Below are 18,321 nucleotides of genomic sequence, written 5' to 3'. Positions count from 1 at the left end.
GTTTGTAAGTGAATGTTTACATCAGATTGGACTAAACAGCTATAAGATGTGTTGCACCTAGATGATTAAAGATCTTCTTATTTATAAAGCAGAAATTCTAGAATGACACATATATGCTCTTCTGATTGGTTTAAGTGCTATTAAGAATGAATTGTGACATCAAAATTCCATAGATAAAGCATGCATAGTTCAAATACATCTTATCGCTATCACTTTTCAATTGTGGCTTCAGATATTTTGTATTATGACATCAAAATTTTACGCGAAATTTTGTGATGTCCAGTAAATGAGGAAAAAATACTGATAAGGTGTATTCATACGACTACATGTACCAAAACATATGATCTGACAATACTCTAGTCTCTACCAAATAGAACAGTACTTAATATTCGAATATATATCCAAACTGTTTACATTTTTATTTTTGCCAATATTCATGATATTTGTACTTATCAAACCTATGCAAAAAAATGTATATATGTATATTGTATATATGTTTGTATGTACGTAGATTCCTATATTTCAAGGCATTCTTATCAGTATTAATGGAGATGTGTCACTAGCATATTGACAAGGACATTCCCCATCCCAACACAAGGGAGTGTTAGAACCCCGGCAGAGTCTGTTCTTTGGTAGAGGAAGCCAAAGTCAGTGGTGGATCCAGAAATTTTCATAATTGGGGGCCAACTGACTGCCTAAGAGGGGGCCCGCTCCAGTCACAATTTAGTTATTCCGTATATACTTGTAAGCAACCATTTTTTTCCAAAATAAGGGGGGGCCGGACCCCCTAAATCCGCCTCTGAAAGTACTCAGAGAGAACGCCAGGCTGTTCAGCGGAAACAAGACAAACCAAAGAAATATCAGTAGATTGATCTCCAGGTAAAAGTCGGAAGCAACTTTGACTAACCGAGGCCCCCATAGTCATAATAGTACCATTCTAGTTTAACTCAGGTGTGGGTACCAGAGATGTGTGAGAGGGTGAAAATCACCCTTCTGGTGTACTGTTATTTTTAGCACCCCAAATAATAATCGAACTCGGGACCTTCAGCACTGTAGCCATCGGCCTTAACCATGCCACTACACTACGAAATCACAAAAAAAATCTATAACAAGCACCTGTACGTATTTTTGTTCTTTTTATGTTTTCCTTTCTATTGGAGCTCTCATTGCAATTAACGCTTAGAACTTGGAATATGTTATTCAACCACATACCTTAAATGCTCAATCATTAACAGTGTTTTTCATTTGTTTGAAAATTCTTCGTCACAATTTCTTTTTTTCAAAACCGGAACACCTTTCGTATATTTAAATTTGGAGTCAAATTCGGAATAGACAAGTGAACATTTCCGATAATTGTAAGTGAGGGTCTAGATGGGGTTCGTGTAGAGAAAAATGTAGAAACAATTAAAAAAGAAATAGGAAAAAAGACAAATTTGAAAAAACTTAGAAGATAACGATGGGTGGTCAAATATAAAGAAAAGAGAATAATAGTTAAAAAAATATAAAGAAAAGAGAATGATTGTTAAAAATATATTTTTTTTTTAAACAAGAGGCTCTCAAGAGCCTGAATCGCTCACCTTAATTTTTTTGGTTAAATCTCTCATCAATGATTCTTTTCCCTTTTCAATTTATTTAAATGTTCTTTGAATCGTCCTATTTTCTTCAAAAGCAAAAAAAAATCATTTTCTCCTTTGTTCTATTTTAGCCATAGGAGCTATGTTTCTTGACATACAAGGAAATGATATATAAAATTTATACTAGATACTCTGAAACTCATTTAGCCTAAGTTTGGCTGAAATTGATACAGCAGTTTTAAAGGAGAAGATTTTTTCAAGTAAGTCAACATGATGAACAAATTGTGAAAAAAGTCTTTAAAGGGCAATAACTCCTTAAGGCAGCCATGTTTTTTGACAGATCAAAAATCAAAGCACACACTCTGTGCAGGATAATCTAAGGAACAATCATGCTAAGTTTTAACCAAATCCATTCTGCAGTTTCAGAGGAGAAGATTTTTAAAAGTTAGCAAATATGATGAACAAATTGTGAAAAATTGTCATTAAAGGACAATAACCCCTTAAGGGGTCAATTGACAATTTTGGTCATATTAACTTATTTGTAGATCTTATTTTGCTGATCATTTTTGCTGTTTACAGTTTATCTTTATCTATAATAATATTCAAGATAATGACCAAAAACTGCAAAATTTCCTTAAAATTACCAATTAAGTGGCAGCAACCCAACAATGGTTTGTTTGATTCATCTGAAAATTTCAGGGCTGATAGATCTTGACCTAATGAACATTTTACCCCATGTCAGATTTGCTCTAAATGCTTTCGTTTTTGAGATATTAGCCAAAAACTGCATTTGACCCCTATGTTCTATTTTAAGTAACAGCGGCCATGTTTTTTGAAGGATCAAAAATCGAAGCGCATATTTTGTGCAGGATATACTAAGGAACAATCATGCTAAGTTTCATTCAAATCCATTCAGTAGTTTCAGAGGAGAAGATGTTTGAAAAATTGTTAACGACGACAGACGACGACGGACGCCAAGTGATGAGAAAAGCTCACATGGCCTTTTAGGCCAGGTGAGCTAAAAAGGTCATCTCTTGATTATCTTTAATATTGAAAACTTGTTATGACTCTGGGCTTGTCCATCTTTAATAACTGATATGATGAAACTTTACAGTTCTATTTTGGTTGTTTTGTGTTGCTTCCTCGTTTTATTGAAATGACCATTTTGGTAGGTAGAACTGTAAGCCAGGGTATGATGTTCCTTTATAAATAACGACTTGTATATTGTTTCTCCCTAATTCATACATCTGCGCTTTGGTTTACATCTGATAATGTTCGACACCATAGATTCTTTTCAATATTAGTAAAAGCTTGAATACTTTTATTATAGATTTTTTTCATCTGTTGAAATAAATATGTTCCTGTAAAAGCTACTGATACCCACTGCAGTGCACAATAGGTTGAAGGTTGAGCAATGTCCTATTTAAAGCCATCTTCGCTAGCCAAGGGTTATGGAGAGGAGGGGAGTGGATCATAACTCTCGGCTAGTGAAGATGATTTAGGGCCCACTGAGCTTTCTTAAGAGTAAGTGCTAAACTAGTTGATAAAATTTAGAATGAGGATGCACAGAATGTGCTAATACGTTGAATATCAGCACAGTTATATGACAATAACATTTTTTGCCTGAATAAACTTATTATAATTATAAGTTGTTAATTTCTGTGTCGTGTGGTCTCTTATGAAGAGTTTTCTCATTGTCAATCTTACCACATCTTATTTTTTATAATTATGGCAAAACCTTTTAGTCCCCATTTTGTTTATTGACAACTTTCCATCACTCTTTAGACAATATTGTATAGACCCAGTCTATTGTTAAAGACTGCATGTTGCTGACTCCATATCATTTGTTCGTTTTTATTATGTGAGTTTGCTGTCTCAATCTTAATATCAGCAGATCATTTAGTTCATACATGTATATGTTTGTCTTGCAAATTAGGCACTAAGCAATCTATCAATACGTGATAATATAGATCGTAAAGATCCTGGCAATTTAAACAGGTAGATATAAAGCTGTTTTTCCTGAAGTTGTGTATTCTTGAGTATCTTAAGTCAATCGAAAATCTGACAACAAAGATGTACTGACTAAGTGACTGTTTATCATTAAGATTTGTTTGTAAGGAAAATCATTGGAGGTCTACTTGTCTAAATATTGTAAGGTTTAAATATGGCTGTCTGACAGTGATATATTCAAACTGACTTCTTAATAGAATTTTTGTAGGCATTAGGTATAAAATACTATAATAACTATGAACTATCCAGCTTTACTGAGAAGCTGTAAGTTCAAAATAGAGGTAACAGATGTACAAATGTAGTCAACAACAAAAAGAAAACAAACACTAAAACTATCCATGTATTTTATTTTGGACAGGAATGGACAAATAAAATCAACACAATTAGATCATAGAATAGTAAACTTAATACATCAAAAATACTGCACTAATTTTAGATTTCAGAACAGCAAGGATAAATCTACTTCAAACAGTCAGTGTTGTTTAAAACAAATTATAAGTACAGGGTCAATACATCTTATGCAGGCATATAGCCCGGAATTTCCAAGGCGGGTTATTTGGACTCATGAACTCGACTTTAACAGTCATAATTTCTCATCTTCTTCATGCCCACTAAAAGTTTGTGTTCTATGAGTATCAATAGTACTATATATAGCTACCATAACATTGACTTATTACACAAGGTATGCTACAACTATTTTTATTATTTGAAATTTATAAAAGTGAGAATTTGTCATTTCTGTCACAAGCAGAGAGACATTTCATACTTTCAGAAATGAAATGTCAGAAAAAGAAATTCCAACTTACTTGTGCATCAACACATGTATGTTACTTATATAAAAGTTTTATTAACAGTCTGTTTTAAATTAATGGTGATCAGGATTATTTTAATATTTGACCAATTCTGTAAATAAATCTTAAATACAGTGAGACCATAATAAATACTGTTATCAGGTAATATAGGGTTACACTGTTCATGGGGTCATGCAAGTCATTTATTCCTTTATATGTCAATTAATCAGGACCAATTCATGTTCATCTAAAAAGAGAGCATGTCTCATAAGTGTTATTTACTTTTCTCAAGACTATTTTCATAAATAATTAACACAATGATCAGTAAAATCTAAATATAGTCCTCCAGCAGACAAGGAAGTAAATTTGATATAAATTGATATAAAAGCACAACCATCAATTTTTAGATTACATTGCTGCATTCAATAGTATATTTTTATGGCTAATTTTGTATAATTTATAAGGAAAAGGATATACAACTGATCCCTATATCGGGTCTATAAAAATGACAGAAAATATTTTTACAAAACATGAAGTATAAACAATTAAAAATTAAATACAGTAAATGTATTACAATACATTTTTTTTTATCTATGATCTGTTTACATTAATTGTATTATAAATAACTTTACAACAATCAAAACATAATTTCTCTAGCGCGTAACAATGTGCTCCCACATAACAAAATCCTGGGGAGATCTTCCTTTTCAAAAGGTAATAACATGTATGTATGTCTTTCACAGAAATACTATCTGGATTAAGTATATTTAAAGAAGCCGCATCTTAAACATCGCACCAAAGCAAATTTTTTTTCTTGAGACAATTACATTACATAGGACATTACAATAAATAATTTGAAACACTTTTTACCCTTATGTACAAATGAAGTCATTAAAAGCAATTGGTGGCATTTTAATAACAACCTGCATACAAGTTTGATACTTGTGTCTATATTTGAACCTTTAGACGTTCACAACTCTGTTCTAAAATAAACTGCTATAAATTGATAGAATATAAATAACATACTAAACTTAAATAAAAAACAGGAGGTCAGTGTCCTTTTTTGAGATATAAGTAATTGAAATTTGGTTGGAAATGAATCTCTCTAGATTTTTCATATATATTTAACAACGGCACCATTTCCTTTAAAAATTAAGAAGAAAAAAATGATTTTATAATATTTTCAAAACAGCCTTCTAACAATGAATAAAAGTAATAGAACTATTAGGGTAAAAATTGGTGTTAGTTTGCAAATCTATATTTTGATGTAAAACAAGTTTACAACATTCACTGGCGTATGTTTGATGATCATGGTGGAAATGACATATACCGGGTTTGTTTCTGTGAATAGTACAACAACAATGTCAATCACAACACACACAACTTTACACATCCTATCTACATATACATTTTAAACAAATCTATTCAACATTTAAAATCTGCAAAATGACTAGATCTTTTTGACATACAACTTAGAAACAACAAAAAATATTCAAACTAAAGTTAAATCAAGACAAAATCTAAAGTTTAATCAGGACAAAATCTAATTTAAATCAGGACAAAAACTCAAATTAAATCAGGACAGAAAATCGAGTTAAATCAGGACAGAAACTAAAGTAAAATACAATGGGGTTTATTCATTATTGAATAGATGTATGTGCAACGACCATACAAGAAATGGCCAATATGTATACCAATTAATCAGAAAATTTAAGAAGAAATTATATATATGGAAGTGAAAGCATGGCACACGTTTAATTAATTTCCAAAAGAATTAGTGATGCTTCACCTGATGCCACTAGTGACCACTTTCAACCTCTAATTACATTTTCCTTATTCTTAATTTAGGATGAATATGATGAAAATAATGTTATTTCTATACAAAACATACACACCATTTAACATGAAGCAATTTTTTATATGCTTTACCCAACTTTAAAAAGTGTATTTATCAAAATAATGTAACAAAGCATCCATTCAAATATTTTCACACAACATGCATTAGATTGAGAAAAAAATATGCTCTTAAAATTTGATTTCAACAATACAATGACAATAATATACTTTTACAACTAACATTTAATTTGCTATCTATAAAGCTTTTGAATCATAATGCATAATCTATGTATCAACGATGGAATATCTTATAGTTATTAGTACTGCTTACATGGTTTAATGATTAGCACCTAAATTTCTATATTTGTGGTTAAAATGTTCAAAAATAGATATATAAATGACTAGAAGTTTGTTATAGTTCCGTAGAACATTGATAATTGCCTTGATAGATCACTTGCATCTAATGTTTTAGAGCTATAGCCTATGCTGATCTTTAAAATTGCTTCTTTTCTGCCAAAAAAATGATAAAGAAAAATTAACCCCTTGTCAGAATACCTGTAAATATACATCGACAGATCTAATACCTAGAATTAATGCTATACATGAGGTAGGAATCAAACAATATTTCACGGTCAAGCTTAAATAATATACAAGATTATAGGCCATTTAACTGACCTGTTAAAAAATACCAAACAGGCATGGTCTTTTCTATTTGTAAAATTTGAAGTTTTTTTAAAAGTACTTAATTTGATTTATTGTTATGTATCTACTCTATAAACTATCAAAACTGATTGTCAAATAAAAAAATCCTCTATATTTGATTACATCTTTTCTAAATATAAATTTGATTTCACATTATAACTACATCTATTGTTAAATACTCCTGAAGTATAGTTCAATATTATCTATAAATAATATACCAAAAATTGTGTGAAAAAAAAGGATGAGGATCATACAATTGAATGCGACATTTCAAATGTGTTTAGGTTACAATAAACAAATTTCAGCTTCCAGATATAATATGATTCAGATCACATGAACCTTTCATAAATCTCATACTGAACAAATATCACAACAATACTAAAAGTTTTACATTTCACACAAGGAATGGCAACTACTGGGTTCCAAACTAAGTGACAATACTAGCTCTCAATAGAATCTTTCTGTTGATTCCTATTGGCCAAAATGTTCGTACATGAACATTTATAAACATTAAAAAAAGTAAAATAGCCCTAGAGACAATAAGTGCGTAGAAAACAGAGTCTTGAATAAGTTTTACTTTCTAAAACTCAACCACATCAAACTAAAAGATATTTCTTTCAATGATGCTACTCTGTGTATAATTGCCTTCAATTACTTAATTCTTGTTTCTGAATTAATTGCTACAAGCATTTTCTTTATATGTTGCACATGTTTTGTAATTTTTTTTAATTCTTTTTTTACATGTTTTTACTATTTTTATTCAGTTTTTGTGGTTTCAATAGGAATGTTATAACAGAAGATATGCACCTATCAAGCAATTACAGGTTAGTTTGGCAAAAACATTTTTTTCCTACAAGTCCTTAGTCATTCTTTTTGTCTTCCTTGGTCTTTGTTGTGACATCAGTTTCTTCCTTGGTTTCCGTCTTAGTAACGGCTCGTCTCATGGCATCCCACATTCCTCCCATAAATATGGCACAGAAAAGATTCTCAAATGGTGCAAATGGATCATGGATACCTAACAATATGGCAGACAGTTTGAAGTAGACAAAGAAAATGACAACTCCGAAATAAACAAGTGGATGTGGTGCAGTGATGTAATTGAGTTTCTCCAGCAAGAACACAGTGGCTGCCACCGCTACAGCTTTGGTGGTGCTGAAAAAAAACCCAATATAATTCAAATGTTATCAGTAGAGTTTTCTTCCATGTGATACGATAGCATTAAGGCAATCTAAAAGTTAATACATGTTTAAATCCATTTAATAAACCAATGGCAATGGGGTAGGAGTTCCTAGTACTTCAAACACAGGCAAAAATGTTTATGTTGATGAAATGTTTTAACTGTATATATATATATTTCTTTTTGAATCTTATTTTGATTAAAAGCAGTATAGCTTAGATTTACAAACTGAATGATAAAAACTAACTTGGTCTTTCCCTCTCAAACTGAAGATAGAGCAGACTTCATTTAAAGTCTGAGTGATAAAGTGGAGATACACATAAATAAACTCATTAAAAATATATAGATTCCACAACTGCAACAAGTTTGTTACAATATTTCTTTACTCGAGACAGTTAAATTTTAATATTTAAAGCGAGAGGCTTTGCCGAGCTTTTTAAATATGTAAAATTTAACTGTCGAGAGTGGAGAAAAATCATAATACACGAGTGGTGGAATCTGTTTATCTAATGATTTTTATCCTTCTTTTTCAAAGAAAGTTGTGTACTTTTTATGTGAAGTCATCAGACATGGTCGCCTTTTTTCATGAAGTGACAATAGAAAAATTCAGAAGGAACAAAGAAAACTTAACGTCACAATAAAATTTCGACCAATCATTTGCTGAGAACAAATTTTTCACTAGAGATTATAAATACTTTTCTCACACCGGTCAGGAAATGTGAAAATAGTATGAAAATTAGAGAAAAACATTTTTACTATAATGAACAAACACTTCATTAAATGAAAATATTTTTTCACATGCTTTGAGTATACAACTTGATTATAATATGAATACTGTGACTAATTTTCGCTAGCTGTTTGTTTTCTTGATTTTCAAAAGTAGGAAAATAACTCAAATTAAAACCATCTCAAATGTGTATAACTTGTATCTTTCCTTATTTAACTTCATCAAGTAAATTTATTAGAAAATTGAGAAATAAGAATCAGATTATAAAGGACTGTCTGATTGTGATATAAATCATCCAAGAAAATAAGTTGGATTACAGTATATTGTGTGTCAGCTGATTGGAAACACCATGATTCAGCTTTAATTATGTATAACAAAAGATTTTTACTTACAATGAAGGTTGAAGTAATTCATTGGATCCAGGAATCCAAAAGCCTCTGATTAACCGTTCAAAATTCTTCATAAATCCACTACCAGCACCTGAAATACATCAACATATAGACTATCTTATTATGATCCTCATTTAAATATTCAAATTAGTTACCTTGCAATGACAAAAATCTGTTCCAGGTTTATCAAAGTCTTGCTCTGTTGAGGTATATTTGTTCCTCCTAACAGAAGTTCCAATGGTAAATTTGTAATAAACAATGCAATAATATCTGTTCCTGTTGAAATAACTTCTCTATACCATTTATTCCCTCAAGATTGAAAAAAAATACTTTAATAATTCTTTCAGTGAAAATAAAAATTCAGATTATTTTATCTCATTGGAACTCATATCATAAGGTCTGAGACTACAATTATTTCTTAGTGCTTAAAGTGCATTGCTTTTAGACAATAATGAAAATAAAAAAAATCCCACCTGTGCTTTCTCAATATTTTTTTTTACAGGATGTTGTACTACTTTTGGGACAAATGATGTCAAAATTATAGAAAACTTCATCAGCTCTAACTCAAAATATGGACAGTTTTATGTTAAGGGGGTCTTGAAATCTTCTTTAATATAATATATCATGTTCTCCTAGACTTAAATATCAATTAGTACACATCCAACAGATTTAGTGTAAAGACATCATAAACAGTATCGAGAAACAAGTAATTTTGTGTAATGCCAAAACATAAATAAAACAGAATGTTAGTGTTGACAATTTTTTTTAAAGATGTACTACTATTTCGAATTGAAAACCTTTAAGGAATAATTTCTTTTCAAAGGATCAAGGAGTTTACAAAGATAGTATCTACAACTCATGGCTCTATTAACAACATCACAACAAATATGAGGATGGGATTTCTGATTTTTAATAAGATTTCTACAGTTATACATGTATGTCAGTAATAATATCTTTAGCCGTGAGTCACAGAGTCAGTGACTGTTCCAATGAATACTTCATGTTGATATCTGTATCTTTTGACATCCCTATGAGTACTTCTTATATATATATGTCAATGACATTTTTACTTTTGATTGTTTCTATGAGTACAATATGTAAAATAATATTTACTTTTGACTGTTCCTATGAGTATTTTATGTAAATAATATATCTTTACGTTTGACTGTTCCTATCTGTATTTTATGTTGTTTTTTTAAATTAATCAGTTTTATTGCACTATCTGTATTTTATGTTAATGATATATTTAACTTTGTCTGTTTCTATATATGTAAGTAATATCTTTACCTTTAAGGGTTCCTATGAGTACTATAACTAAATATGAATTTGGATATAGCTTCATGGTACACTTTGTGTGAACCCTGTACTTCCTATTACTTAATAATATATCTTTACCTTTGAGAGTTCCTATGAGTACTATAACTAAATATGAATTTGGATATAGCTTCATGGTATGAACAACTGCATGGTACACTTTGTGTGAACGCTGTACCTCCTTTAGACCACAGATTACCAGTTTAAATGGAAGAAACTTGGCTACCTTATACACTATATCAAATGGAGAGTAGTTTACTAAATACCTGTAAAAAATATATGTTTTAAATGATTAAAATATTGTTTAATAATGTTACAATTCAAAACATCACAATACGACCCAAGAAACTTGGGCCAAAATCCAATTCTTATTAAGTGCCAGTGTTCTCCACAGATATTTCATATAGCATCATGGTAAACAAGGAAATTTGAAACACCATCCTGTTTCTAAAATTATAGCATCACATCCATAACACAATCTAAAACAAAATCAATTTTGATACAATCACATTCAGAAATATAGCATCACATTACCATGGGAGAACACTGAATGTCTTACATTTTCATTACATTATTTTTTACTTCTTTCTGGCACTTGACCAATCATTAATACAGAGTTCTTCTAAATCAACTCAAATTCCTGGCAAAATCTTTGAAGAATTTATTTCCTAAGTAAATTTTTCGCTGTTATTGTCAATCTGCATTTGTTAAATCTACAAATGTATAGTTTGATAATGTCTTCTGAATTTGTTATTATACTAAGACATTTCTACTACAAGTTAGTCAAATTATTGTCACATGACTTTGAATGTGAAAAATGGTTTGTTTTAGGTGTGTACTCGATCTACATGCCAAGCTGGATTTTTAACAAGGTAACAGTTGACAGTTCATCACTCTATACAGGCACATTATTTTGACTCCAAGGAGACCAGTCTTTGATCTGACTCTATGTGTTGCATGCTTAGCAGAAATATCAAATACCAATTTTAAAGTGTTTGGGTATTCACAACTGGGGTTCAAACCAATGACCTCCCACTCTAGGCAAGCAGGCTCACATGAGACCATATTGTATGTAATGTGTTATACAATATAGACCTTCCCATTCTTTTCAATTGTTTTTTTATGTAATACAGCTGACTACTGATGACCCCTATGATCTATAAAATGTAATTAAATTCGGCTTTATTGCCTATCGATCCATTAGGTGTCAGAAGTAAACTTATTATTAACTATACCATTGTAGTACCTTTTTAAAGGACATCTTACATGACATGATCTTCTGTCATATACATTCTAATAAGTTACACAGAAAATAATTAAACAGACTTACCATACAGCTGAAGCTGTAAGAATAGCTCTGTGGTCTTTTAAAGGTACTATCAGTGGTTCCCCTAGTAGCAAGTTGGCAATAATACCTCCACCAAAACATAGTAACATACTGGATAACCATAGCGATAACGGATGTTTACGTGAAAATATTGGAGAACCTAAAATAGACAAAATACATTGTAGGACTAATCTTAATTTTATATTACAATTACATTGATGTGAGAAAAAAACAAGGTTTATTGTCATTTGCGTAATGCCCAGTTTTTAAGTATTCACACATGATCAGGTCAAGAATGAATTAACAATATTTGCAATCTGTAGGTCCTGTAATAAGGGGTCATCTAGGTTGAAGGGCCAATAAAATTTTGACTGGCAATAACTTTACAAGTACAAGGGTGCTTTAATATGTGAGCGGGTATGAAATTGAATTACATAAAATTGAGAATTGGAAATGGGGAATAAGTCAAATATATAGACAACAATTATCCAGAGAGCAGACAAAGGCCACAAATGGTCTTCAATGCAGTGAGATCATGCACCCAGAGGTGGGCCTCAGCTGGCCCCTAAATAAAACAACAGTGCACACACTGAAATGTCTCACCTTCTTTTCTAATCATTGATATTATGTTGCATTGATAGTCCTTAACATAAAGCTTTATTACAACTGTTACATAAACTTAAGATTAACCAAGATAACTAAACAAAGACCAATAAACCATGAAAATTAGGTCAAGGTCAGATGAACCATGGTCCCTAAAGTAAAGGAAGGCCAAGAGTTATTTAATAACTGCAATCCCATGATTTACCATATTTGGCCGATTTCCATTAAAAAAATTACATTATCAGACATGTCAGATAAAATTTGTTTTATTTTAGTCAAATTTTTTTTCAGATTGACATAATTTTTCCTTTTGCATTGGGATGATCCTTGGCAGTGTGTTCGGTTCAAATTCAGGGCCTTCTTTTACTTTAGGGGTCCCAACATTACTGTTAAAAAACAGAGGGTCCCACAATATATAGTGTATTAAAATGTATTGTATCGTCTTTATATTATATATTTAGTTGTTGTGATTGTTTATATGATATTTCTATAGTTTTAGCTTGTAAATAGGTTTGGGCACCCCTCAAGTAAATGGAGGCTTTATAGCACTCTTTTACTTTAGGGGTCCCAGTTAAATTTATTATATATTCTGTTGTTTTGATTGTTAATATAATATTTATATAGTTTTAGCTTGTAAATAGGATTGGGCACCCCTAAAGTAAATGAAGTCATTATAGCACTCTTTTGGGGTCCAAAATTTTGTGAGGAGTAAAAATTAAATACACTTAGAAAAGTTAGGATACTGATTTTTTTTATTTAATTATTACAAAAAACTTAAATTATGGAACGGGACCCCTAACGTAAAATCTTAAAAAATCTGGATCCCTAAAGTAAAAGAAGGCCCAACTCTTGAACTTATCAATTTCATTCTTTTATCCTTTCTGAAGACAATAACAAGAACAATTTTATTTGTCTAACTGTGTTGATATGAAAAAATCTGCTAATGTGCCATATCACCAGCCGCCCAGAGACCCGGGATTCCACTATATTTCATTATGAGTTGGATCTACTTGGGGTTGGAACAACCTCAGACGGATCTACTCATTACTCACGACTCAGGGACAAGATTAGTTTGGGGTAGGAAGGACCTGATACATACTGTCAAAATTAATAATTTATATGGATACATTTGTATAGTTGACCTCAAATTAATACTGATGGAAACAAGTGCATGATGTTTTGACCCAAAAATCATGTTGATCGGATGGAAACATCATCAAAAAGAGTAATCTAGCCTATATATATTTAGAATTAGCGTTAAAATTCAAACAATTCATCGGTCTTGTCGAGCGTGTTTATATTATAATTAAAAAGATTGCGAGTATCGAATGCCAACCTGGAGTTCCTTGTGGGATATCATCTCTCACCGCCATGCACATCAACATAAAATGGGCTATATCGAAATATGGATACATCTTCAGTTTTGTTACTGTTGTAGCAATGTCAAGAAAGGTCTGTGGATCCATGTTTGCAGTTTTTTATTTCTACTCTCCTTTTTCTTGACTAGTGCTCGGTAGCCGGCGGAAACTGCTACTGCCACCTCTGATGGATATCAAATATCAGGGGAGATAACTCATTCGTACAAATGGAATCTTAGGCCACAACAAAATTTATATCTGTTTTCCGAAATGGATTTCTTCGTTTTCAACTAAATAGCCAAGAGAAAACTTTCGGTACCACGATTTCCCGAGAAATACGAGAAAATTGTAATATCCCGAAAACAAGATTATATATCCCGAGAACAAGATTTTTAATTGTGTTATAGACTATAGGTGTTTTATTGTGTTTTTACTACTTTTTATAATAATAAAGAATACTAATAAGAGATATGACTCGTTTTTATTAAAAAAAAATGCAATTTCAGGTCAAATATTCGATTTGTATGTCTTGTATGCAAAATCCTTGTTGAACACAATATAGCGGACATTCTAAAGGTAGACAACGAAAATGCAGAATGATCACAATTAGATAATGCAAATGCACCAGATCACAAAAAAATTGCCGAAATTCTACAACATAAAATCCTCAGTGAGCAAACAGTACTACAGTAATTTTTGCTCACTGAGGATTGCGTGTACTTTTATAAATTATGAACGCCATAAACCTTAATCATTGTATGCTGTTGCACTAATTTAAGCAAAAAAACACATATATCACCATTAAAAATCTTGTTCTAATTTGAATTCGGTTCCTTACCTGGAAAAAGAAGAAGAATGCTTTCGCTTTAAATTTCATTCATTCATTCATTCATTCATTCATTCATTCATTCATTCATTCATTCATTCATTCATTCATTCATTCATTCATTCATTCATTCATTCATTCATTCATTCATTCATTCATTCATTCATTCATTCATTCATTCATTCATTCATTCATTCATTCATTCATTCATTCATTCATTCATTCATTCATTCATTCATTCATTCATTCATTCATTCATTCATTCATTCATTCATTCATTCATTCATTCATTCATTCATTCATTCATTCATTCATTCATTCATTCATTCATTCATTCATTCATTCATTCATTCATTCATTCATTCATTCATTCATTCATTCATTCATTCATTCATTCATTCATTCATTCATTCATTCATTCATTCATTCATTCATTCATTCATTCATTCATTCATTCATTCATTCATTCATTCATTCATTCATTCATTCATTCATTCATTCATTCATTCATTCATTCATTCATTCATTCATTCATTCATTCATTCATTCATTCATTCATTCATTCATTCATTCATTCATTCATTCATTCATTCATTCATTCATTCATTCATTCATTCATGCATGCATGCATGCATGCATGCATGCATGCATGCATTCATTCATTCATTCATTCATTCATTCATTCATTCATTCATTCATTCATTCATTCATTCATTCATTCATCATAGTCATTCATTCATTCGTTTATTGCCATATAATCTTAAGGGCATGCAATACAGTTACAGGGGAGGTATTATAAATGACGTTGCCTACGTAAAATGTTATTTTTGTGGTTAACTTTTAAAACAAAAAAAGTTATGTGTTTCTCTGAAAGGGAAAATACGGCCACAAATCTGAATTTTGAGCAAATATACAAAACTTCGACCTCATTTATTTCAAAAAGTAGCACATGAAGGTATATTTTTTTATTACATACTTGATTCCATCTGGTAAAAAATAGCCTCAATGCAAATTTTCATCAACTTGTAAATACGGGATCAAAACTGTATCGTATGCCCTTAATTAAGGATAGATTCCTAAATTTTGAAGAGAGAGTCGGAATATGAGTAACGGGGTCATATAAATTCGAAGGAAAATATAATACAAGCCCAACGAAGGAAATTATAAACGACGTTCCAACCTATATATGATTGTATTGGATTAAAACCGCAATTTTTATACGTGTGCATGCACAACTTTCCCAAGTTGGTAGAGTGGTCTAAATACAACACAAACAAACTTTTCAACATACATGTATATATAAAGTATATATTTCAGAAATATATGCTTCTTTTTATACCTTTAATAGGTTGCCAAAGTGTTGATCGAACCCAATTGTGTACGACGAGCGGAAGCACTTCAACCTTATAAAATATGTTTGCACGATCAAGACTATTACAAATCTATCAAAAGAAGCATCATTTTCTGATAATGACATTGTTATGCTATGACCACGATAAAGAAACGTTTTATCATGTTTTCTTTTACCAGGATTGAAATTTTATATTTACGTCAGACGCGTAAATTTCTACAAAAGACTTATCAAGACGCTGGAATCAAAAATGTTTAAAAGGATTCATTTGGACGAAATAAATACGTCCTACTAATCATGGGATGAATTACCAGCTGCTATGGTTATTTTTTTTTATTAAGAATTTGAACCTGAAATGTTGTTTGAAAGATGTTGTGAATCAGATGTGGATACTTAAAAATTCCAAAGATCTTTTAGAGTACATACAATCTAACTCTCTTTCATCTTGTAACAGTATTAAAACATTTGACTTTTCTACTCTTTACAATAGTATTCCACATTCCAAACTAAAAGACAAATTGAAAGAGTTGGTATTGCTTTGCTTCATAAAAAAGAATGGCCAACATAGATACAAGTATCTTGTCTTAGGGAGGAATACATCCTACTTTGTAAAGGACCACTCTGAATCAAACAAAAAATTCTCTGAAACTGATATTATCAAGATGCTTGATTTCTTGATTGACAACATATTTGTTACGTTCGGAGGACGTGTTCTTCAACAGACTGTCGGCATTCCAATGGGAACAAACTGCGCCCCTCTACTAGCCGACTTATTTCTTTATTACTATGAGGCTGACTTCATGCGGGAACTTCTTAGGAATAAAGATAAGAAGTTAGCAATATCCTTTAACTCTACTTTCCGCTATATAGATGGTGTTCTTTCACTAAATAATTCAAAATTTGGTGACTATGTGGAACGCATCTATCCCATGGAACTTGAGATAAAGGATACTACAGATACAGTCAAGTCGGCTTCATATCTTGACTTATTAGAAATTGACAATGAGGGTCGATTAAAACAAAACTTTACGGCAAAAGAGATGATTTCAGCTTTCCAATTGTGAACTTTCCATTTCTAAGTAGCAACATTCCAGCAGCACCTGCATACGGGGTATATATCTCCCAATTGATACGATATTCCCGTGCTTGCATTTCCTATCATGATTTTCTTGATAGAGGTTTGCTGCTCACAAGGAAGCTATTAAACCAAGAGTTCCAAATGGTGAAGTTGAAAACATCCCTTCGTAAATTTTACGGACGCCATCATGAGTTGGTTGACCGTTATGGAATAACCGTTTCAAAAATGATATCGGATATGTTCCTTACGTCGTAACTACAATCCCCTTCCCTTTCGTGAATGTGACCTACCGAATTAGACTATTTACCGGATGTGTTATCACATAAGCAACACGACGGGTGCCACATGTGGAGCAGGATCTGCTTACCATTCCGGAGCACCTCAGATCACCCCTAGTTTTTTGTGGGGTTCGTGTTGTTTATTCTTTAGTTTTCTATGTTGTGTCATGTGTAATATTGTTTGTCCTTTTGTCTTTTCATTTTTAGCCATGGCGTTGTCAGTTTGTTTTAGATTTATGAGTTTGACTGTCCCTTTGGTATCTTTCGTCCCTCTTTGTGTCAACAAGAGTTCAGGAATATACCAAATTTTAATCGGAATTTTATTATCCTCAGTAAGTTGCAAAATATTCAGAATAATAAAAAAGTATGTTAATTTGTAATCTTGTCCTGTACAAAGTTAAATCACAAAAATACTGAACACGATCGGAGAAAAATTCAAAACGGAAAGTAACCTAATCAAATGGAAAAATCAAAAACATAAACCGGCACATCAAACGAATGGACATCAACTGTCATAATCCTGATTTTGTACAGACATTTTAGTATGTAGATAATGGTGGATAAAACCTGTTTTTGTAGATAGCTTATAACCTCTTGCTTGTACAACGGTCGCATCAAGTTGCATTATAATGACAACGATGTGTGAACAAAACAAATGCAAGTCCATATCACCACGAGATAATAACGAAAAGAAGGTTAACAACAGCATTGACAGTCGAGTGATACAGTAGGACAACTTAGACCAATTGGCAACCAAGTACCCCCTTTTGATGCTCTATTCTATGTTATGTTAGGCATGATTAACCCGGTGTTAACTTATTTCCTACGATTTATATGTTTATGCCATATCTATTTTTTTTCATTCTTATGACATGGCTGTCTTGAGTGCAAATGTACCCAAAATGATATGATGAACTAATCATAAATACCAGGATTGAAATTTTATATTTGCGCCAGACTCGCGTTTTGTTTACAAAGAA

At 31.5% G+C, this 18,321-nt stretch overlaps 2 protein-coding genes across 2 annotated transcripts in view; both read right to left on the bottom strand.

Moving 5' to 3' along the window:
• LOC134697187 (protein O-linked-mannose beta-1,2-N-acetylglucosaminyltransferase 1-like) overlaps nt 1–1,314 on the bottom strand; it is a 52,390-nt gene extending 51,076 nt beyond the window's left edge. The window contains exon 1 of the mRNA XM_063559283.1: nt 1,213–1,314. The gene's annotated coding sequence lies outside the window, so the exon portion shown is untranslated. The remainder of the gene's footprint in view (nt 1–1,212) is intronic.
• A 2,597-nt stretch (nt 1,315–3,911) lies between these two features.
• Nucleotides 3,912–14,012, bottom strand: LOC134697180 (trimeric intracellular cation channel type 1B.1-like). The gene is made up of 5 exons (XM_063559272.1): nt 13,787–14,012; nt 11,851–12,007; nt 10,602–10,786; nt 9,210–9,297; nt 3,912–8,065 (listed from the first exon to the last, which is right to left on the bottom strand). The coding sequence occupies exons 1-5, from the start codon at nt 13,914–13,916 to the stop codon at nt 7,774–7,776; spliced, it is 852 nt and encodes a 283-aa protein (XP_063415342.1). The 5' UTR covers nt 13,917–14,012; the 3' UTR covers nt 3,912–7,773.
• Between the last annotated feature and the right edge of the window lie 4,309 nt (nt 14,013–18,321).

The sequence above is a fragment of the Mytilus trossulus genome, chromosome 1, assembly GCF_036588685.1.
Source record: "Mytilus trossulus isolate FHL-02 chromosome 1, PNRI_Mtr1.1.1.hap1, whole genome shotgun sequence".
Taxonomy (NCBI): domain Eukaryota; kingdom Metazoa; phylum Mollusca; class Bivalvia; order Mytilida; family Mytilidae; genus Mytilus; species Mytilus trossulus.
This window is presented reverse-complemented; position numbering and strand designations above follow the sequence as displayed.

Coding starts and splice junctions, on each gene's coding strand:
- LOC134697180 (XM_063559272.1), bottom strand. CDS start 13,916: ATGGATCCACAGACCTTTCTTGACATTGCTACAACAGTAACAAAACTG. Junction 9,298..10,601: donor ACTCATAGGAACTCTCAAAG/GTAAAGATATAT, acceptor GATGTATTTCAG/GTGCTGGTAGTGGATTTATG. Junction 8,066..9,209: donor GAATTACTTCAACCTTCATT/GTAAGTAAAAAT, acceptor GTTTTTTTTCAG/CACCACCAAAGCTGTAGCGG.